The sequence below is a fragment of the Acomys minous genome, assembly GCF_964271855.1.
Source record: "Acomys minous genome assembly, chromosome: 12".
NCBI lineage: Eukaryota > Metazoa > Chordata > Mammalia > Rodentia > Muridae > Acomys > Acomys minous.
This window is the reverse complement of record NC_140493.1, coordinates 102,080,655-102,103,017: the sequence shown is the minus strand read 5'-3', so window position 1 is coordinate 102,103,017 and position 22,363 is coordinate 102,080,655. Positions and strand designations below refer to the sequence as shown.

Sequence of the window (22,363 nt, the reverse complement as noted above, 5' to 3'; positions counted from 1 at the left end):
TTGTACCTTTATATGGGGAATTGTGGAATTCGTCATTTTATGTAGTATTCTTGGACTTTCCCTGCAGGTCTCTATCATCTTACTTGAAATCATTTTTACTGATTTCAGCGAAACTTTGCTTATTACCCTCATGGTGCTATTTCCTTCATTTTCACTGAATGCACTCCTGGTCATTTTGGAAATGGTAAGAAATGATATCAACTGTGCCATTTGAAAAAATGAATATATAAGCTATCTACTGTACCTAGATCTGCGGAAATAGAAAGTGTATTTGTGGGTTTGGAGAGTGAAAGCTAACGGGCAGGAGGGGTTGCTTTGTGAGGATTACAGTGCTCTGAAGTTGCACTGTGGTGATGCTTACGCAAGTTATTAAAAAAAAGTCCCGAGTCTGCAGACTTAGATTGGGTAAATGTCAGGGCATGAAAATAAACTGCAATAAAGCTGTTAAAAAGCTATGCCATAAGCACTTTGAAAATGTAGGCATGGTTGAATGCTATTAGAAGCTAAAGCCGGGTTTCTAAAGAACTTCCTGTTTCAATGGGTGCTATTAATGACTGAGGAGAAGTTCAAACGCAGTACTGTTCAGTTACTCAAGAGCGTCTGTCAAACACCGTTCTGTGCTAGTCGTTAGGGACACCTAATGAGCAAAGTAGTACAGTTCTCCCTTCATAGAGTTCAGCAGAGACAAAGGTGGATCAACTTGTTTTGTTGTTGACAAAGCAGTGACTGGAAGTTTTGATCACAACTTGTCCTTTTGTTTAGTATTTTTTAAGACGTAAGTAGGCGATGTACATGAATCCAGATGTGGCACAGGGGATTCAGGAGCAGTGACTTGCTTTCTCCATAATGGACTGATGATAAAGGAATAATGCCAAGGGCTACATATTATGACTGGGAAAACAACTGTCGTGGGATGGGAAGGGATTGTGTGCAGAGTCTTATTTTGGAAACCTGGGACAAATATCTTAGTGCACAATGTAAGCATTTCTCTCTGCTTTGCTTCCAGTAAACGCTTTTATTTTAAGTCAAAACAGTTTTTTTCAATGAAAACAGATACAGGTTAGCTGCTTATTGAGAAAGGATTTATAGTAGGGGGTGTAGGGAATGCATCGGCACACGGAACTGAATTTAATGAAGAAAATAGTCAATATGCAAAACACATTGTTTAAGTGTAAACTGTGAAGAAAATGTATTTAGCTATTGTTTTTTCTTTTCAGAGAGCCTACCTGTACTATGAAGAACTGAAATCTAGTTTATCTGGGGTTGATTTTCTATTATTCCTCACAGTAAGACTTTCTACCTTACTACATACCCTTAGGATAGATATTCTTTACTATATGATCTTGTCTGAAAATTGTTATCTCTGAAAGTGTTTTAGACATAGTTTTGGATAAAGTAATGACTTTCAGACATGAATTTTATTATTAAAATAAACTTTTGTGTACATATGTGCGATAAGTTAAGAATTAAATATAACATCAATTTTGGTTTGTCTGTTTTTTGCCATCCTACATCTAAATATGAAAGTGCAAAAAAATCAGATGAATTTTCTGAATTATGAGTAATAATAAGGCAGAATTGAATATGATTGAATGGAAAAATGGTAATTTTAGATTTAAATAACGCTCGGCAATAACTGCAGTTTCTGTGACAAGAGTATATACATGGGGCAAGAGGAAAAGAGGGAACCATGTGGGAATGCACTGCAAGCTGAGAAAGAATAAAGGCCTGGATCTGGGTGGGCATAGCACAGCAGGAAGAACCAGTTGTATTATGGGTCACTTAAATGACCAAACAGAATTTACTGACCTTTAAAATATGAGTCATGAATAGTAGAAAAGAGATAGGTTAAACTTTTGTGTTTTTTATTTCCTAACATAAGAATTTGCTATCAAATTACCTGTAAATGCAGGAATACCAATGTTACCTAAAAGCTTTATTTACTTATGTCTAAATGAAACTTTTTCTTTGCTCCTAGCCTTACTTTCACACGTTGCTGTTCATTTTTGTTCTGAGATGTCTGGAAATTAAGTGTGGGAAAAATGTAATACGGAAGGATCCCATCTTCAGGTTAGGATAACATTTAATTTCATATATGAGATCATAGGGATTAATATTTCTACTGTGGTGGCGGCACTTTCAGTTTGCTGGCAGGGATTTCCATTTGCAATGCAAGCAATATGGCTGACGTGGTAGCCAATGGATTTCTAGCTTACTGTCGAGAAATAAGACCTGCCACTTGCCACCAGAGAGATGCTTCAATTTCTCAAAAAATGTAACGATTATCCAAGTATTCTATTCTCTCATCCAAGGCGATATACATTCTTGAGTAGAAGAGATGGCAAGAAGAGATTTGACAACTGAGTGGAGGGAGGTTTTTTTTTCCTTTTTTTATTAATTTATTCTTGTTACATCTCAATGGTTATCCCATCCCTTGTATCCTCCCATTCTTCCCTCCCTCCCATTTTCCCCTTATTCCCCTCCTCTATGACTGTTCCTGAGGGGGATTACCTCCCCCTGTATATGCTCATAGGGTATCAAGTCTCTTCTTGGTAACCTGCTGTCCTTCCTCTGAGTGCCACCAGGTCTAGTTTTACACATTGACTTTGGAAAGGGAGTAGTGGAGGGTGCTGAAACAAATATCTGATGTGACAAACATAGGGCTGTAGTGACAGTGGCAGTAACGTTGACTTGATCTTTAGGTGAGAAGGGACAGTACTCTATGATATGCTGATAAACACCAGCTTTAAAGGGCAAAGGTGCTGGAACAATAGCAACCGTATCTAGGGAGATTCTGGTCTGTGGGATGAGAGTTCTGTACAAGGCTGAAGCAACACGAATATAGACAACCATCACCAGTCTACGGAAAAAAGCAAACTGGTAAAATGACAGGGGAAATCAGCTTTGGAAATTAGAAAACAATGTGTAACTCGGTTATTTTCTACAGGATATCTCCACCAAGTCTAAAAGGTCAACCAAATTCAGAAGAACCAATAGACGAAGATGAAGATGAAGATGTTCAAGCAGAAAGAATAAGGACATCCAACGCTCTGAACACTTCAAATTTTGACGAGGTTGAAAAGCATAGATGCTGTTGAAAGCATACAATAATTGCTCACAAAAAGCTTGATATGTCGATTTTAACTTTTAAAGTTTGAAGTTTGCGGATACCCAAATATGCAGATACCCTGGAAGGTTCTGGAAACTAAAAGGATATGAAACATGATGATTTTATTCTATTGAGAAGGATGGGTTTCAACAACTAGAATCATAATTTTAGAACAAAGCAGGACTTGTCAGTTAAAAATGTAATATTTGCTGTAAAATGCTTACTAGAGGGCAGGAGATTCAACCTCACTTTGTGCTTGCTTGGCAGGTGCTTGTCCACTGAGGTGTATTTCCGGGCACAGGGTTTTTCTTTTATCTGACTTAGATGCTGTATTCTCTCCAATGTGGTCAATACCTTCTGCCAAGACAGTGAGTTAGTTGGCTTCCATGGCAGCCTGGTCCTTCCTGTGTGTTTGGAAACCAGAAACACTCTATATGTTAATGAAATGTGTCTTATATTGGTAGCAATGGTCACGACCACTCTCAACTCAGAACACAGTTTGGTTTATGGTAAACATCGGGGAATGAAATAACCTAACACCTGGGAAATTTGGAGGAAAATGATGTTTTTTTTTATCTTCTAGAAACCAGTCATAATTGCCAGCCATCTGCGCAAAGAGTATACAGGTCAGAAGAAAAGTTGCTTTTCAAAGAGGACAAAGAAAGTAGGAGCAAGAAACGTCTCTTTTTGTGTTAATAAAGGTTTGGACATTTAATTTTGAAATTTACTGTTTAAATTTTTTAACTAATTAATTTTTGTGGCAGTGGGGAATAGAACTCCAGCCTTATGCATGCTAGGCAGGTACTCTACCACTGTGCAGCATTCTTAGCTCTTGCTATTTACTTCTTGTTTTAAGGCGGAGTCTCACTAGGTGCCAAGGCAAGGGTGGCCTTTTGAACCCTCTCTGTAGTTTAGGCAGGCCTTGAACTTGTGATGCTCCTGACACAGTCTTTTTTTTTCTTTTTAAAAATTAATTCATTCATATTACATCTCAATTGTTATCGCATCCCTTGTATCCTCCCATTCCTCCCTCCCTCCCACTTTTACTGTGACTAAGAGGGACCTCTTCCCCTGTATATGCTCATAGGGTATCCTGTCTCTTCTCGGTAGCCTGCTATCCTTCCCCTGAGTGCCACTGGGCCTCCCCATCAAGGGGACATGGTCAAATATGGGGCACCAGAGTTCATGTGAAAGTCAGTTCACACTCTTAACTGTGGAGAATGTCCTGTCCATTGGCTAGATCTGAGTGGGAGTTCGATGTTTACTGCACGTATTGTCCTCGGCTGGTGCCATAGTTTGAACAGAACCCCTGGGCCTAGATCTGCCTGTCATGATGTTCTTCTTGTAGGTTTCTAGGACCCTCTGGATCCTTCTATTTCCCCATTCTCTCATACTTCTCTCACCTACAGTCCCAATAGGATGTTCTTACATCTATCCCAATTTCCTGGTAGGTGAAGACTTTCATGGGACATGCCCCTTGGGCTAGTGTCCAGTTTTAAGTGAGTATATACCATTTGAGTCTTTCTGAGTCTGGGTTAACTCCTTCATTATGATCATTTCTAATTCAATCCATTTGTCCACAAATTTCACGAATTCCTTGTTTTTAATAGCTGAGTAGTATACCATAGTGTAAATGTACCACAGTTTCTTTATCCATTCTTCTACTGAGGGGCCCTTAGGCTGTTTCCAGGTTCTGAGTATTATGAATAAGGCTGCTATGAACATGGTTGAGCATTTGTCTTTGTTGTGTGCTGGTGCATATTCTGGGTATATCCCAAGGGGTGGAATAGCTGGGTCTTGAGGAAGCCTTATTCCCAGTTTTCTGAGATATCACCAGATAGATTTCCAAAGTGGTTGTACTAGTTTGCATTCCCACCAGCAATGAAGGAGTGTTCCTTTCTCTCCACATCCTCACCAGCATGTGGTGTTGCTTGAATTTTTGATCTTAGCCATTCTGATGGGTGTAAGATGGAATCTCAGAGTTGTTTTGATTTGCATTTCTCTGATGACTAAAAAGGTTGAGCATTTCTTTTTTATATATATTTTATTTATTTATTCATATTACATCTCAATTGTTATCCCATCCCTTGTATCCTCCCATTCCTCCCTCCCACTTCTCCCCTACTCCCCTCCCCTATGACTGTGACTGAAGGGGACCTCCTCCCCTTGTAAATGCATTTTTCTTTAAGTGATTCTCAGCCATTTGATATTCCTCTCTTGAGAATTCTGTTTAGTTCTGAACCCCATTTCTCAATTGGGTTATTTGGTTTGGTGGTGTTTAATTTTTTGAGTTCTTTATATATTTTGAATATTAGACCTTTGTCAGATATAGGGTTAGTGAAGAGCTTTTCCCAGTCTGTAGGCTGTCACTTTGTTCTGTTGACAATGTCTCTTGCCTTATAGAAGCTTCTCAGCCTCATCAGGTCCCATTTATTAGTTGTTGACCTTAAGGCCTGGGCTGTAGGTATTCTGTTCAGGAAGTTGTCTCCTGTGCCATTGTGTTCCAGGCTCTTCCCCACTTTTTCTTCTAACTGATTAAGTGTCTCTGGTTTTGTGTTGAGATCTTTAATCCACTTGGACTTGAATTTTGTGCATGGTGACAAATATGAATCCAATTGCATTTTTCTACATGTAGACATCCAGTTAGGCCAGCTCCATTTGTTGAACAAGCTATTCTTTTTCCATTGAATAGATATGGCTTCTTTGTCAAAAATCAAGTGACCATATGTGTGTGGATTCATTTCTGGATCTTCAATTCAATTCCATTGATCCACCTGGCTATTGCTGTGCCAGTACAATGCTATTTTAATTACTGTTGCTCTATAGTACAGCTTGAGATCGGGTATGGAGATTCCTCCAGAGGATCTTTTATTGTATAGGATTATTTTTACTATTCTGTGTTTTTTGTTTCTCCATATGAAGTTGAGAATTGCTCTTTTCAATGTTTTCAAAATATTTTTTAGGCGTTTTGATAGGGATTGCATTGAATCTGTAAATTGCTCTTGGTAAGGTGGCTGTTTTTACTATGTTAATTCTTCTGATCCATGAACAAGGGAGATCCCTCCATCTTCCGATGTCATCTTCAATCTCTTTCTTCAGAGATTTAAAGTTTTTTTCAAACAAGTCCTTCACTTGCTTGGTTAGAGTTACTCCTAGATATTTTATATTGCTTGCTGCCACAGTCTTTTGAGTAGATAGGATTATAAGTCTCCATACAACAAGCCATTAACCATTATTTTTAGGAATGAACATTTATACTAAAGCATAATTTCATTTGCTGCAGCCATCAGTCCCCTAATATATATATATATATATATATATATATATATATATATATATATATATATATATTGTGTGTGTGTGTGTGTGTGTGTGTGTGTGTGTGTGTGTGTGTGTATGTGTGTATGTGCATGTAAGGGAATGTTCTAGAAAAAATAAGGACAGTTCCTGCCCTTATGGGTTTTGCATTCTAAGGAGTTCATAAAATATCAACAAATATCAATTGTTAAATAAATTCTATTTGGAGCATTGAAACTTGTGAAATGATGTGAATAACATGGAACTATTTTCCACTACAACAAGGGAAGACTTTACTTGAACAGTGACACTTAAGTCAAGATCTGTGTGTCAAGAAGATGAGGACAGTAATAGCAAGGATTCAGACACAGTGGCATATGTGGAGTGCTTGAGTCTAAAGCCCAGGAGCCAGCAGATATTTCTGCATGTGGGAGCGGTGACATCAAGCAGGTTTAGAATAGGGTGCATTTCTTTAAAATAGCAAGAGCAGTGCATTTCACATCATGATAGTAGAATGTTGTTAGAGGGTGCTTTTCCCCAGACAGTATGTATTTTGTAGAGATTACATATCGATACATGTTGATGAATCTGAGGAGGGCAATTTACATCAGTTCAGGTGAAAGATTATGGCAATTTGGACACACATGGCTTATTTTTGGTGTAAGAATAGTGTTCCAGATTGCTAAGGTTTAGAAATCACTTTTATGACCCACAGGCATTAATGATCTGCTATGGAAAAATAACTGAAACAGGAAACCCTGGGACAAAAGACTGATGCGTCAACATGGAGCCAACGAGCTTTTGATAACATTTCAATTACAAGAATTAAAGAACATGGTTTCATGATATATATTGTGCATGTTTTAAATTCGAATTACCCTATTTGAGAGATGTACAGACCTCTAAAGCTTTCACTGAAAAAAAAATATAAATTTGCATTTCATTTCCAAAATTGAAAATCTCAATCTTTCTTTCAGGTGAAATTTTGGGATTGTTAGGACCCAACGGTGCTGGTAAAAGTTCCTCTCTCAGGATGGTGGCTGGGACCACAAATCCAACAGCTGGAGATGTAAGTAAAAAATGAAGACATTGTCTCCCTCCCTATAAAAATAGTATAAATGATCATAGATATAGGTTATATATTTGTAGGACTGTACTTTTGTTGGAGTTTTGGATACAAGTTTTGTTTTTCTCTCTTACTGTTTTTGATGGTATTTCAAAGTATATAATAGGAATTGGGAGGATACTTGTAGTACCTTTATACACCGCAGCTTCTTAGATACCACCTGAATTTCTAGTCTCTCCCACCCTGCTCAATTATGAAATTAGGAGATTTCACTGTTTTCTGTGATATATGTAAATTGGTTACTGTGATGTGTTTTTGCTGTTCTAACAGTTTCGGTGTTTGCCAGCTGTACAGCAGTTTCTAGAGTGTGTGGAGAAAAGGCTGCACGTATAGCAGTAACGGCGCTTACTCTTGTAGGTGGAACTGAAAGGATTTCATTCAGCCGTGGGTCACCAGGGTGGTGACACAGTCAAGTTTGGATACTGCCCTCAGGAGAACATGCTGTGGCCCAACCTGACAGTGAAGGAACACTTGGAGGTGTATGCTACTGTGATGGGGCTGAGGCAGGAGGATGCTGCTATTGCCATTTCAAGGTATAGGAGAGGATCTTGTCGAGAGGCAGGGAGGTGCTACTCACAATGATTTCACTAATGAGGAATGGGAGCAGAAAGGCATGTCTGCCTTTTCAGAGCATTGGTGGAAGAACAGAATGACAGACAACACCTGAGTCCCCACAGGCCTGAATGAGGGAGCTTAAAAATCATTGAATTAAATAGTTGAAAGGCTATTCATGAGTGTAGACTCATGAATAGTCACTGTTTTAGGGATTCTAATGGAAGAAATGAAAATGGAATAACCATCAACTTAGTTTCTCATTCAGGATTATAATTGAAAAACTATTTCATGAAGAAAAAAAAAAAGAAAAGAAATAACTTTTATCATGATTAGAATTTTGAGAACAATACTGCTATGCTTCTTATAACTGCAGGTGATTTCATATTCCAAAAGTCCTCTCTTAGTGTAATATTTTCATCCTATTTTCTATCAGAGTAGTGAATGCTTTTAGACTACACGACCAGCTGGATGTCCAAGTGCAGAAACTAGATGCAGGAGCCACTAGAAAGGTATGTGTGGTACCCAGGGCTCTTCTGATAGGTTATGTGGTCCTGAAGCAAACAGAGGACATTATTTTTTTCTCTCTGCATTGCAGCTCTGCTTTTTGCTGAGCATCCTGGCAAATCCATCTGTCTTGATTCTGGATGAACCATCTACAGGCATAGATGTGTCAGGGAAGCAACAAATGTGGTGAGCATTCTTATAAGTCCCAGACTCAGTGATAAACATGTAAAATCACTTTGATAAACTCGTCTTTGATAAGAGATCCACAAATCTACTGGTTCCTGAGTCAGTGGAGATTGTACCAGCTAGCTGCCATAGCTTGGGTGCTAAATGTTTCTTGCAGTCCCATGTGTTGAAGGTTGGCCCCCAGCCAGCAGTGCTTTTGAGAGGTGCTATCTAGAGCCTTCAGGAGGTAAAGCCTAGTGTAGGGAGTTAAGTTAACCTCTAAGAAGACACCAAAACTCCGCTTCCTAGTGTCTTCTTCTTGGCACTGGAAGAAAGCAGCTGTGTTTGTTTTCCCCATGTATTCAGCACTGGTGTTATGCCTTGCCACAGGCCCAAAGCAATGGGTCTGATCCACCATGGCTTGGAATCACTGAAATATTAATGCAAAATAAACTCCTCCTTTTGAGTTGATTATCCCGGGTATCTTATCCTAGTGGTAAAACTCTGGTGTGTTCTGACATCATATCATCTGCCGTTATACCAAATACTTCAGCCGGTCACTTACAAAGAGGAAAGATTTGTTGTGGCTTAAAGGTTTCGGGGCTGTAGTCCATATCATGATGGCCTCATTGCTTTGGGGCTGTGGAAAGATAGCTTGCCATGGCAGGAGCACATGATAGCTCTGGTCACTTCACAACTGAGGAACAAAGAGGATGAGGAAGGTGCTGAGATTTCACAGTCTCTTACAAGGGAATGCGTCTGATGTCCTAGAATCATCCACCTAGACCTTATGTCTTAAAGGCCCCACTGTCTCCTACAGCCCAGCCCAGGGACCAAGCCTATAGCACATGGTCCTTCAGGAGATATTCAAGACACAAACTCTACCTACAGAAATAGCTTCTGTTATTAGGAAAACAAATATGTAACAGATGGATGATCTAAAACACTCCCTGTTCCTGCATTTTTGGCTTAACAAAAACTCTAGTTTGTCAAGTCTAGCATTGTCAAAATCTTAGTTACCTTGTAATTATCATACTTTTATATTTTAATTATTGAGAATTCTCTAATAATTTATTTTGATGCTTAGACTGTTCTCTAAAGACCTCAAGGCATAATTTCCTCATTTCCCTTTTAATTTTCACTTAACCTGTCAACTTTACTTATTCAATTTATATATCATTTTAGTTTTTCATACTTTCTCATCTGTGAATTATCCTTTTGACTACTAATAAGACCCTAATTTAATTTAATATTTGTGATTACCTAGTATTTTTTTTCATTTAAAATAAACCTTAGTCATCACTATTTAATGCAAATGCTGAAAGGATTATTTGTGAATCCATTATACCTACCTCAGTTCCAATAATTGTCACTAGGAGGCCAGCCTTCTTTACACCAATTTCTCAAGCGATTTCCTTTCCCAGCCTCTATTATTTTAAAGAAAATATGAAGTAGCATTATTTCAGTTAGCATCTCCAAAGACGAGGACACTTCTTCTTAAAGCTTAACTGTAATATCATGAACACAGCTAAAATATTGAACATTTTACTTATTAAAAAAAAAACTAGTCAGCATTCATTTCTCTGGTGTTTTTGAATATACAAGTATGATTTGTAAACTCTATTTTATCTACATATTTTCACTCAATTTCTTTATCTTTCCTATTGTTCTTTACTTTTAAAAAAATTCTACTAATTTTGCTCTCTTCAGGGAGGCAATCCAGATGGCTGTTAAGGAAAAGACAGCTGTCCTCTTGACTACCCATGATCTGACTGAGGCTGAGGCGCTGTGTGACCGTGTGGCCATCATGGTGTCTGGAAGGCTGAGGTGAGTCTCTCTCCAGACCTTGATTTGGGGTTGCTTGTAGGCAGAGCGAGGCACTGTTAGCAGCCGGTTCTTTCCCTTTGCCTTTCTTGCCTGATGCCCTTTCTACTATCTCTGAAATTTAAGAACAACAAAAATTTAACGACAGTGTTTCCCCCTCCCTTCGTGTTCTTCCTACTCACAGATGCATTGGTTCAATCCAACACCTGAAGAGGAAATTTGGCAAGGATTATGTCCTAGAAATAAAGGTGAAGGAAGCTTCTCAAGAGCCATCAGTTCACAGGGAGATTCTGAAGCTGTTCCCACAGGCCGCACGGCAGGAAAGGTGACGAGAACTGTGGATGTGGACAAAGATGGATGCTTTACACACTCTGTGCTTCCTGATAGTCTTGTGCCAACACTGGTGGTTGGCCATCACAGTAATAGTTAGGGACCTCAAAAGACAGAATGTTCCAGATTATAAGAGATTTGGAAACTACATGGGAACCTGTTTCTCTTCTTTCAGGAAATAGCAACACAGATAAGGAGTCTTCCTTTAATAGGTTTTCTTGCTTCAAAATGGAGTGTATAAAGGACTGCATGTGTGTGTGTGTGTGTGTGCACGTGTGTGTGTGCATGTGTGTGCATGCATTTGTGTGTGTGCACATGCGTGTGTGTGCATGTGTGTGCGTGCATGCATGAGGGTGTGTGTGTGTGTGTGTGTGTACCTGTGTGTTGTTAGGAACAGGACAAGCAGATAAAGCTACTTAATTTAAAATTAAAAGGCTAGGCACATCAGAGAAACAGGACACAGAATTGTTATTTTCATCTTCGCACAGTGTAAATGTAATGATTACCTAAGGTATATTCCAAAACCTGCTCTTACTCTTAAACCTTTGGTATCACAAGTTAAAGAAATACACTCTGATAAATATTGGGCTATAATGAGTGTTAAGCGAGGAAGAAGGTGGGCTGGTATGCAGACAGGCAGCCTTGGAAGTCTGGCCAGCCTCACTGCCCACTTAGGAACACCGGGCTGAATTTAGGCAACAGCGAGGGTGGCAGTCAGAGGTGGCACAAGAAAGGAAAATGGCTAACTCCACCTGTTCCCTAGAGACCTCAGGGCTTTTAAGTCTTTCCACAACCGCCCTGCCCCTCTCCCCAGCCTCAGATCTCTGTTATAGATGTATGGTGCCAATACTGAACTTTCGTTTGAAGTTATGTTCCAGCCTTATTTGGATGAGTAAGCTTAGAATTCCTATTTTTTAAACAAGTAAACAATTTGAGTTAGCTGGGATGTGTAAGAATATAAGAAGAAATACTGTGCCATTTCTAGAAAGGTCTACAACAGCTAGTTCCCTTCAGTGGTTTCAAAAGCTTCTATTGGCGAGTAATTTGGTTTCATATTTAACCTATATATTACTTTGTGATAGGTTTATTGTTAAAAGGAAATGGTTGATAATATAAAGATTTATTTTTATGTTCAAGGTAAGGACCTTGAAACGCAGGGTTGAACATAGTCTGCTTTTATTCCCAGGTACTTCTCCCTGCTGACCTACAAGCTGCCCGTAACAGACGTTTACCCTCTGTCTCAGGCCTTTCACAAATTAGAAGCAGGTAAGAACGAACTTTTAAAGGACTTGGAGAATAATTTAATGAAAGATGGATGTTATGCATTTTTAAAAACAGACCCTGCAGGGTGTTGGTTTTAAGGGTTCTTACGGTAATAAATCCAGCTCTCTGGAAAGCGGTTCATCTGCAGTGGGGCCGGAAGCTGCAGAGGACACACACAGTGGAGATTGGCTCTTCTCACTGCACACCTGTGTGTTGGCCCAGGAAAATCATGGCGGGGGCTGATGGATTTGGCCTCTTGTAACTGAATGATAGCTAAAGCTATCCTTTGATTGCTCAGAATTCCTCGTGTTACTTGAAACAGTCCAAGAACCCTGTCTGTCTGTCTGTCTGTCTGTCTGTCTGTCTGTCTGTCTGTTTTTAACTTTCAGCTAGCTAGATCCTTCCCAGCAGCAGATCATTACAGTGTAATTTGCTGAAGAACTGTATCCCTGAAGCTAGTGTTTCTGGGTTCCCACTGCAGTGCTGCCGCTCTCTAGCTGGGGGACACTGGATAAAGTTACCCAATCCCCGCTCAGAACAGTGCCGCAGGCCTCCCTGTGCTTGAGATGACATGCATCTCTGCTTGACTTCCTGATTGTTGCCGGTCAGGTCACACAGTTCCGGCCTTGGGACTCTGCACGTGCTGCTTCTTCCTCCTGGGATTCTGTTTCCTAAATATTTAGCTTGCGTCTTCACATTTTTAGGATTCTGATTCTGCTTACTTATTATTACTATAACTTCCCCAATGGTCCTATTTAAAAAGAGCACAATAAAGTTAGTGTGTGTGTGTGTGTGTGTGTGTGTGTGTGTGTGTGTGCATGTGTATGTGTTTATTGGTTTTGTTTTTTTCTCCATAGATTCTCATACTGTTTATTTTATTATATATTTAAATACTTATGAGTACAGTGCTCATGTCTCTCCTACTAAAACACATAGACAAAGACCAAGGGTTTTGTCTCTTCCTGTTCCTGACATCCAAGAGTGCCTCTCACACAGGAGACTGCCACTGTATAAGTGGTAATTTCAAACAAAAGAGTACCTGAATCTAGTGACAACTGTCATGCAGATCTCCTATGGTACCCAGTGGGGACCTGATAAGGTAGATAGATGACCACTCACAGGAGAGTTGGTTGGGTCCTCTTAAAGACTATGGAATGACATCTTCCTCGCAGGTAAGAATATTTTAATCAATGGTGTAGTTCCTCAAAGAACATACATGTCTCCCAAAGACATACACACTAAATAGCAGAGATTAAGAAAATATAATATGAGAAAATCCCAATACTAAGATGAATTTGGTGTGCATTTATATTAACTTTTTGTTACTACAAACCTTCGAGAAAATTAACTAAAAACCTTCAAGTTAAGCACTTAATCTGTAAAGAAAACCCACATGCCTCCTCCTATGTGACCTCCACACACACCTTACGGTATTGCTCTGTCCTGAATTTATTTATTCAATTTATCTCTTATTTATTTTTAATACTTTTTATAATGTTGCATATGACTTTGACATTTTTCATCATCTTTTATTGATTTACTGATTTTTCAGTGAAGTACAGCTTTAACCTGGAGGAGTACAGCCTCTCTCAGTGCACACTGGACAAAGTGAGTCAGCCTGCTTGACTTTGCTTTATCACTGTATATTTTATGAAAGGAACATGCATTTTGCTCATTCTTTTGGAGGACACCCAACAGCTTAGTCATTGTTTTCTTGCTTTATCTCCTACTTAGGTATTTGTAGAAATTTCAAAGGAACAGGAGCTGGAAAATGTTCGTGAAGAAGCTGACATAAACATGAGGTGGAAACTCCTCTCTCACTCGGATGACCCGTAACATCTCAGACTTAATCATCCTGTTATACTACAAGCTTGTTTGACATAGTAATAAACAGAATTAATAATTTCAAAGATGTTTTTATATCAGTGTTTTATATATATACATATTATCTGCTTAATCAACATTCAAATAACCAACATACAATTATCCATGTCCCAATTCTTAGATTCTATAAGAGCCTATGAGTAAAATTACCCAGAGACAGGCATTGGGTACTGTAGAAACAAAACTACAAACTCAATTTTAAAAAAAAATATTAATTTGCAACAATTATCAGAACACTTGCCTGCTGAAATATATGGGGTATCCTCAGAGCCCCTTTTTGGCATACATGGGCTCCTGCATACATATGGTGCATAGACCCACATGTAAATAAAGTAAAGTAATTTTAAAAAACAATATTTGTATAATGAAGAAAATATAGAAATTAGATGAATTTTTTAAAAAGAGCCTATATAGTTCTTTCATACAAAATTCAACTACTTATTTTCTTCAATGCATTTTTGTAGAGTTGTCACCATATATTTTATACATATTTCCTAACTATATACCTATATTTCCTGATATAACATTGAGATTTTCACCTGCTTTCAAATTTATAGTAATGTGAAAAAATAATATATTTGCATTTAAATTTGTGTTGTTTATATTATTTGTTCATTTGCTTTTGTACTTTAATCTTCTCACGACACACTTACAGGATTCCTGTGTAATGAAATAGTTTAGCTGTGCATTTCACAGTCGAACACCACTATCCTGAAGGCTGCTCTGGCCAAGAGCCAAACACTTTAAGTCGTATCGAAGTTGAAAATTTCTCACCTGAGACTTGATAGGTCATGGCCAAAGCAAGGCTCACTAAAACTATTGTATTAAATTATCTTTGGACTCTGCATGTAAGGTGCATTTGGAACGTAAGTGAATTGCATACCAAGATTTAAGTCCTGTGTCCAAGATATCTAATTATTCATTGGCCAATATTTCAAAATCTGAAACACTTCAGTATTTATAATAAGAGATAGTCAGCTTATACCACATTAAAGTCAAAGGTTTTATTTCTAAATCTATGATAAAAAATCTATAGTTACTCTTCAGGAGTCAACAGTAACTTTTTAAGAGTTTTTGTATCTGACAGACGTAATTCTGAGGCAGGAACTATTGAGGACTTGTTTACCCTGTCTTGGCAGAGTTTGCCTATTGACTCTGCATGCATCCAAGTTTGCCTATTTTTATGCAGAATTTTGTCTGTGGTAGAAATCAGGACATTTCCCCCAGTGGCTTGTTTGCCATATTTGAAGCCATCTCCATAAGGAGGTGCTTTGATGCTCCTCATCTTTGAGGTAGGCTGGGTGTTGCCAGAAGTTAACCTGTCTCATTGTTAATCAATCTTTAAAATAATAAAAGCATCTTTCAATGCTACATTCTGTATGTCTCTGAGGATTTTGAAGACCTTATTTAACTATTTTTACCTTATCTTTCTATAGAACCATATCTATCTGTTTCACCTAGGATGTATATCTTTTGTGATAAAAATAGACTAGCTGTAGCTTCACTTTTTTCAAACCTACTTTATTTGGGGTTCTTTAAATGCGTATACCTCCCTTCCAACCCACCTACCCTAGATAGGAGAGAAAGGAGATTTAGGGAAACAGAAGAAGTAGACCTGGCGTAGTCGGCAGGATTTCAGCAGACCAGCAATTCCACCAATGTTGCGGCTGGAACCCGGAACAGCAGCCGGAACCTGGAGCCTCGAAGCCTTTGCTTGAGCAGTTCTCTCTAGGGGTGTCTTGAAGTGGAGCAGGAACAACCTAGCAGTACCAAGACACAAAAAGCCCCAGCCACTTGTTTTGGGCTCATATACATATCGCCTCTCAGAGGCTGTACTAGGATGTGTTTTAGTTGGCAAAAACCAAGCCCCCCCTCCAAAAGTGGTTCAACTTCTAAGTGGATAAACATCACCTGTTCCCTCACAAGTGTGTTCCCCATCCCATGGGACCAAAACAAAAACACATGTACATCCACTATACCTAGCAATCAATATGACCATGATTTGATCAACTAACAATTAATTTGTATAACTTGTTTATTCTAAACAGCCTGCAATAGCACTTTCAAAGTATTGCACACAAACCTTGTATTATAATTGAATTATATGGGTACAATACAACACATTAGAATATATATATATATATATATATATATATATATATATATATATATATATACACACATATATATAAAATGTGTGTGAAGAATAATCTTAAATTTGAATTCTATACCAACATATCTAAAATTAAACTTATTTTGCATCTATATACAAAAATTCTATACTTGTGAATTAAAAATAACCTTGTGAGTAACAACTAAAGCATTAAGTGAGGGATAGATTCACTAATCTATTTTTTGTCCTATCATCCCTATATATTTCTATATTTCCCCCTTCTTTTCTTTCAAACCCTATCTCCAAACCTAAGAATGAAAGATAAAGGAAAGGAGAGACTTCCCTGAGTCCAACCTTGTTTTCTCTCTAAATAAGACCAATAATAACTTATAACCAACTCCCAATGAAAGGCTGAAGATGATGCTCTAATGTTATATAGAGTTTTGGGTGACTGTTCAGGCAGGAAACTGTTTCTCTTATCTTCTCATTTGGGAAGCTGGCAACCTGCACTCCATATATCCTCAGGTAAATAATTTTATTCCTTCTCAAGTCTCTGATGGGGTTGAAGACCAGATAGTTTTGCTTTACAGTTGAGCTTAGTTGTTTAGGGCTTAAGATGGTTTTAGGTTTAAACACATGTTTTAAGTAGCTAGAGATGAGCTATGATAGATATTGTTTTACATTCAGAATTTTAGACTCACCAAGATAGGAAAGATCATTTAACCAAAACACTATGGATGTAACATTTATATAATTCCTGAGTTTTTCATGGTTCTTCTTGCTGTAGGTAGTTTAATGTATATATGTGTAATAATATAAATTAATATATAAAAATTAATTAAAAATTGTAAAAAAAAAAGAGTTTCTGTAGATTTCTGAGCCACATTTTTCATTAATGGCTCGAAGAAACAGTGAACTTTCAGTTCTCTTGCATGTAAAGAAATGCTGACTTCCAAACTGCTTGCTTGTCAGAAGTAAAGGAATTATATTTTAAGTATGATGGATTTTAAGTTACTTAAGACATATTTAAGTGCCTACCCAGGGCTATTGTCAAACATATTGGACACCACAGTTGAAAACTTGTTCGGTATCTTGGCCTCATCTTCAGCTGTAAGACTTATAGATAGGAGATGTAGCCGTGATCACGCTTCTCAAAACAATCTTTTTCATATTTTAGCTCTCTATGATGCTTACTGCCTTCCCACAAAATTAGTCATCATCACCATGGTTCTGTGCATCAATATTTGTTTCATTTACAAATGGATTTATAGATTTTTGAGCATGAGGCTACTTCCTTCCAAATGAAATTGTTAGTAGTTCCTTCAGAGATAATCACAGACAAAAAAAATCTCAGTTTTTTTTTCTGTAAATATATGCTCACCGTGCCCTTATACAATGAATCATACTTTAGCTGGCTTATCAATCAGCATTTGTCCTTTATCAGTTGTTTATCAATTTTAGTAGCCAATGTTTCTACCAACTCGCTAATTTCAGTCATTAAATGAATTTTTCTTTGATTAACTTTATGATTTCATCCATGTGTATAATGTATTTTGATCATGTTTACTCTCGTTACCTTCACTTGTCTACATCCCATCCCACCAAACTCTTTTTGCTTCCCTACTAGCTCCTCTTCTACGTGTGTGTGTGCGTGTGTGTGTGTGTGTGTGTGTGTGTGTGAGAGAGAGAGAGAGAGAGAGAGAGAGAGAGAGAGAGAGAGAGAGAGAGAGAGAGAAACTGAGTTCAACTAGGGTTATGTGAATAAGCAAAGATGGGAGTTTTGCCACAGCATGGGTAATTTATTAGTGGCTACACTGAAAAAAAAAAAAAGGTCTTGTCTTCTGTCTTGATTTTTTTAAAAAAAGTTGACACAAGCAATGACCATTAGGGAAAAGGGAACATTCATAACATTGGCTGTATGCAAGTCTGTGGGGACATTTTATTCACTAATGGTTAAGAAGGGAAGGCCCAGTCCACTGTGGGAGTGTTATCTCTGAGAAGGTGTTCTTGGATGGTGTAACAAAGCAGGCTGGGCAACCCGTGGGGAACAAGCTAGTAAACAGTGTTCTCTCTGTAGCCTTTGCTTCAGTGCCTGCATTCAGGTTCCTGCCTTGAGTTCCTGCCCTGACTCCCCTCAGTGATTAAATGTGACTTGAAAATTGTAACCTTTCCCCCCAAGTTAGTTTGGTCATGCTGTTTTTATCAGAGACAGAAACCCAAACTAAGAAGGCCCCCTCCAGTGGCCATAGCTGCCAATAGCTCCCTAGGGAGGGCTAAAGGTCTTCAAGAGTTTGTACCCCATTCTGATTTGTTTACATATACTGTTTGGAGGCATAAACTGAGAGACAAATTCAACTTTTATGCTAAGTAGCAGCACCTACATCAGCAGTGTTTTTTTTTAAAAACAAGTCTTGAGAGCTCTTATCACAAGTAAATAATTTTCAAATCTCTTTGATGCTTATTTCTAGAGTTAGCACTTTTCTCAATTGCTTACCACACCTACTGCCATTCTTAAAATTTTTCTATTTCACGCACAGAAGTCTCTCAGTTGAAATCATTGTTCCATATTTAAACATCCTCTAAGTTTTGATTTTTATAAAAGTTATCATAAAATATATTTGTTCATATTATTTCCTCCCCTGCTATCACCATGTTCTCTTTCTTTAAAAAAGCAAAAACACAAAAACCTCAAAACCAAACCGAACACACAAGGGAAAAGCATGGAGTTCTTTCTGTGTTGGCCTACCATTACTCAGCATGCGACCTGCCTCCATTGTCACTCAAGTGAAGAAAGCTAATTTCCCTCTCCACTTGCGAATAGCTTCCTGGTTAAGGGTGGGGCTTTGTGCCCACTTCCCCTCGTATGTGTTGTAATTTTGTAAGGTTTGGACTTGTACAGGTCGTGTGCATGCTGTCACATCATCTGGGTTCATTGTTCATCAGCCCTATTATGTCTGGAAAATGCAGCTTCCTTGGAGTTTCTCATCATCTTTGCTCTTAGAATATTTTTTTTCATCTTTGGCATAGCTCCCCGAGCTTTGAGGAGAGGGGTATAGTATAGACATTCGGGGCTGAGTGCAACATTTTTTTATTTTAGTCTGTTCAGTGTTCAGGTGTGTTTCTTTATGTTAATAAAGGAGCCTCTCTAAATACCCGCTTATTTATAGGTATAGCAGTATATTATTAAGCGTCACTTCATTACTATGGTTATTTCGCAGACCTATCTAGTCTAAGGTTCTTGGACTCATTAAGTGTCAGGTATGGGTTTCATCTCATGGAGCAGCCCTTAAACCCAATTTTTAAAAGTCGTTGGCTACTCTCATAACATTTGTGCAGCTATTACAGGCAGTGTGTATAGCTTGCACTCAGGATGCTATTGTAGCCTCACGGGGTTTAAGCTGAGTGTGACACTGATGATTACTTTTCTCCTCCTGAACATGCTCATGAACATGTATAGAACTTTCCAGTAGGCACTTCCTAAGATAGATGGACTAAAAGCTACATTAAATGGAGCTTAAATGGAGTTTCCATATAATGGGGAGAAGATGCTGACTAGACATTATATGTTATCAGATAAAATCCCTAAAACTAAGAATAGGTTACATCTTTTTGAACTTTTGGCCAAAATAATCTCATAAATGCCACATCAAACAGAACATTATGGGATATTGGCAGTGCTATGGCTTACCCTCCACAACCCGATTGTAAGACCCTATTTTTTGAAGAGGTCACATAGTTATGCCATCAATGACGGAGAAGTCGATCTTGCTCAACTAGGAGCTTCACTGCTGTTGACGAGCATCCCTTCAGTGTTCACTGGCACTTCCTTTATGTCTTCCCTCTGCAAGGCAGAGAGCTATTACTGTGTTCCCTCCTCCCCCATGCCTCATAAAAAAAACAAACTTTGTTTGTTCCTTGATTTCTCCCATATTTTTGCATCTCCCTCTTTACTGCCCCTTCAAGTTGCATCTTTAAAAAAGTCGAAACCAATCTAGGGATGGTGCCGCTCACCTATCATTGCAGCACTGGGAAGATGTGACAGGAAGATTGGTGTGAGTTTAAGGCTAGGTTACTTAGGAAGACCCTGCACTTAACAACAACAAAACACACAAAGAACCTTCTCTTGAGCCCAAACTACTTGGTTTTAGCTGCCACACAAATCTTTCATAACCATACAGCTAGAAAACAATAGATAATATTTTCTTTTCTTTCTTCATTTCATATTCCTCACTATACATTTAAACTCAAAACACACATTCTGAACAATTTTTGTATTCCAGGCTGTATGAGAAGTACAATACAGATTCTTTAAAAAAATAAAAAACATTATTAACTCAGGTCTTCTGCAAGAGTGGCCTGTGCTTTCAACCCATCTCTTCAGCTCCTTGTGTGGATTCTTTATTATTATTATTATTACTATTACTACTACTACTACTTCTACTACTGCTACTAATGTTTACACTGTGTGTCAAGAGATGAGCATATCCAGTTTATAAGGACATGAGTTATATATGGTATCCGCCCTCTGTCATAAGAGCACCTGCCAGTGGTGTACAGTAGCCCTTACAAGATTAGGGTAAAGAGACATTCTAGAAGCAACAGTGATCCATTGGAGGTCAACTCTGGGAAAGAAAAGAGGGATAAGTATAACGCGGTATAGTTTGCCGGTCCACGCGGCTGGAGTTGTATGTAGGCAAGGGAAGGGTGGATAGAGAAGTAGGACCAGAGTGGACAGTCTTGTGCATTTTCAGTGTAGGCAGAACATCACAAAAGCATCCCTGAGAGGAATGTAATGGAAAGCGTGGCTTCAAGATGGTTTACTTGGTGTGGAAGAGGACTGTGTTCTTACTTCCAGGAGGCAAGCAGGCAAAAGGTAGAGATGTACAGTATATCTCTGATATTTAATACATTTCCAGGAAAAGGAAGATCAGAAATGAAGCAGTGTTTGACAAAAAACAAAACAAAACAAAACAAAAACATTTATTTGTAACTTTCCCAGAACTTCAAAAGCAAACCAAACTTTAAGATCTCTGTAAGTGATGATAAAGTTCCATACAAGGCAAAACAAAATCTACACATAAACATCCTGTGCTATTTCATACAGTTCTGTCTAAAGAGAAAAAAATCTTCAAATTTCCTCATAAAAAATTAAATAGCCCACAGAGGTGTAGGGAACTGAACTTGAGTCCTCCATAAAAGAAACAAGCACTCTTTTTTTATATTAACTTATTCAGATTACATCTCAATTGTTATCCCATCACTTGATTCCTCCTGTTCCTCCCTCCCTTCCACTTTCACCCTATTCCCCTCCCCTGTGTCTATGACTGAGGAGGACCTCCTCCCCCACTATATGGTCATAGGCTATCAAGTCTCATCTTGGAAGCCTGTTTATTCTTTCTTTGTTTGAGTGCCACCGGGCCTCCCTACCAAAGGGAAGTGGTCAAATATGGGCACCAAAGTTCATGTCAGAGTCAGTCCCCACTCTCCACATACCTGTGGAGAATGTCCTGTCCATTGGCTAGATCAGAGTAGGGGTTCAATGTTTACTACTTGTATTGTCCTTTGTTAGTGCCATAGTTTGAGCAGACCCCCCTGGGCCCTGATCCAACCATCACAATGTTCTTCTTGTAGGTTTCTAGGACCCTCTGGGTCCTTCTGTTTCCCCATTCTCCTATATTTTTCTTACCTAGAGTTCCAGTAGGATGTCCTTACATCTATCCCAATCTCTTGGTAAGCGAAGACTTTCATGGGGCATGCCTTTTGGGCTAGTGCCCAATTATAAGTGAGTTTATCCATGTGAGTCTTTCTGCTTCTGGGTTAACTCACTCAGAATGATCATTTCTAGTCCCATCTGTTTGTCCACAAAGTTTGGGATTTTGTTTTTTTTAATAGCTGAGTAGTCTGTCCTGTTAATACTTTTGGAAGTTGCTTGCCTGCCCTTCCTTCATATTAGATAGTTTTTCCTTCTGGGGTCTCTGATTGGGTTGAAGACTAGATAGCCACAGTATTAAAATAAGTTTAGTTAAAAGAACCAGTAGCATAGGATAGTGGAATAATTTCTTAAAAAGAGTTAACTACAAATGGACTGGTCCTTGCAAATGTTGACTTAATGGATAATTCTTGTTTTGTTGTATATAGCTTATTTTATTAAATAGAAAGGGGGAGAAGAATAAACCTGTTTTTTAGGATCCCA

The 22,363-nt window shown here is 38.4% G+C and overlaps 1 protein-coding gene across 2 annotated transcripts in view; it reads left to right on the top strand.

The window, feature by feature from the left end:
- ABCA6 (ATP binding cassette subfamily A member 6) overlaps positions 1 to 14,083 on the top strand; it is a 69,891-nt gene extending 55,808 nt beyond the window's left edge. Inside the window, exons 28-41 of one of the 2 annotated variants that reach the window (XM_084750085.1) lie at positions 68 to 184; positions 1,218 to 1,286; positions 1,979 to 2,070; positions 2,948 to 3,074; positions 3,693 to 3,810; positions 7,384 to 7,475; positions 7,890 to 8,065; positions 8,521 to 8,596; positions 8,683 to 8,777; positions 10,467 to 10,583; positions 10,765 to 10,905; positions 12,097 to 12,176; positions 13,726 to 13,781; positions 13,908 to 14,083. In XM_084750085.1, coding sequence (XP_084606211.1) covers positions 68 to 184; positions 1,218 to 1,286; positions 1,979 to 2,070; positions 2,948 to 3,074; positions 3,693 to 3,810; positions 7,384 to 7,475; positions 7,890 to 8,065; positions 8,521 to 8,596; positions 8,683 to 8,777; positions 10,467 to 10,583; positions 10,765 to 10,905; positions 12,097 to 12,176; positions 13,726 to 13,781; positions 13,908 to 14,009 — 1,458 coding nt within the window. In that variant the 3' untranslated portion in view covers positions 14,010 to 14,083. Of the gene's footprint in view, positions 1 to 67; positions 185 to 1,217; positions 1,287 to 1,978; positions 2,071 to 2,947; positions 3,075 to 3,692; positions 3,811 to 7,383; positions 7,476 to 7,889; positions 8,066 to 8,520; positions 8,597 to 8,682; positions 8,778 to 10,466; positions 10,584 to 10,764; positions 10,906 to 12,096; positions 12,177 to 12,654; positions 12,974 to 13,725; positions 13,782 to 13,907 lie in introns of those variants that run through there. The other variant, XM_084750086.1, reaches the window with a different exon arrangement.
- Positions 14,084 to 22,363: the final 8,280 nt, after the last annotated feature.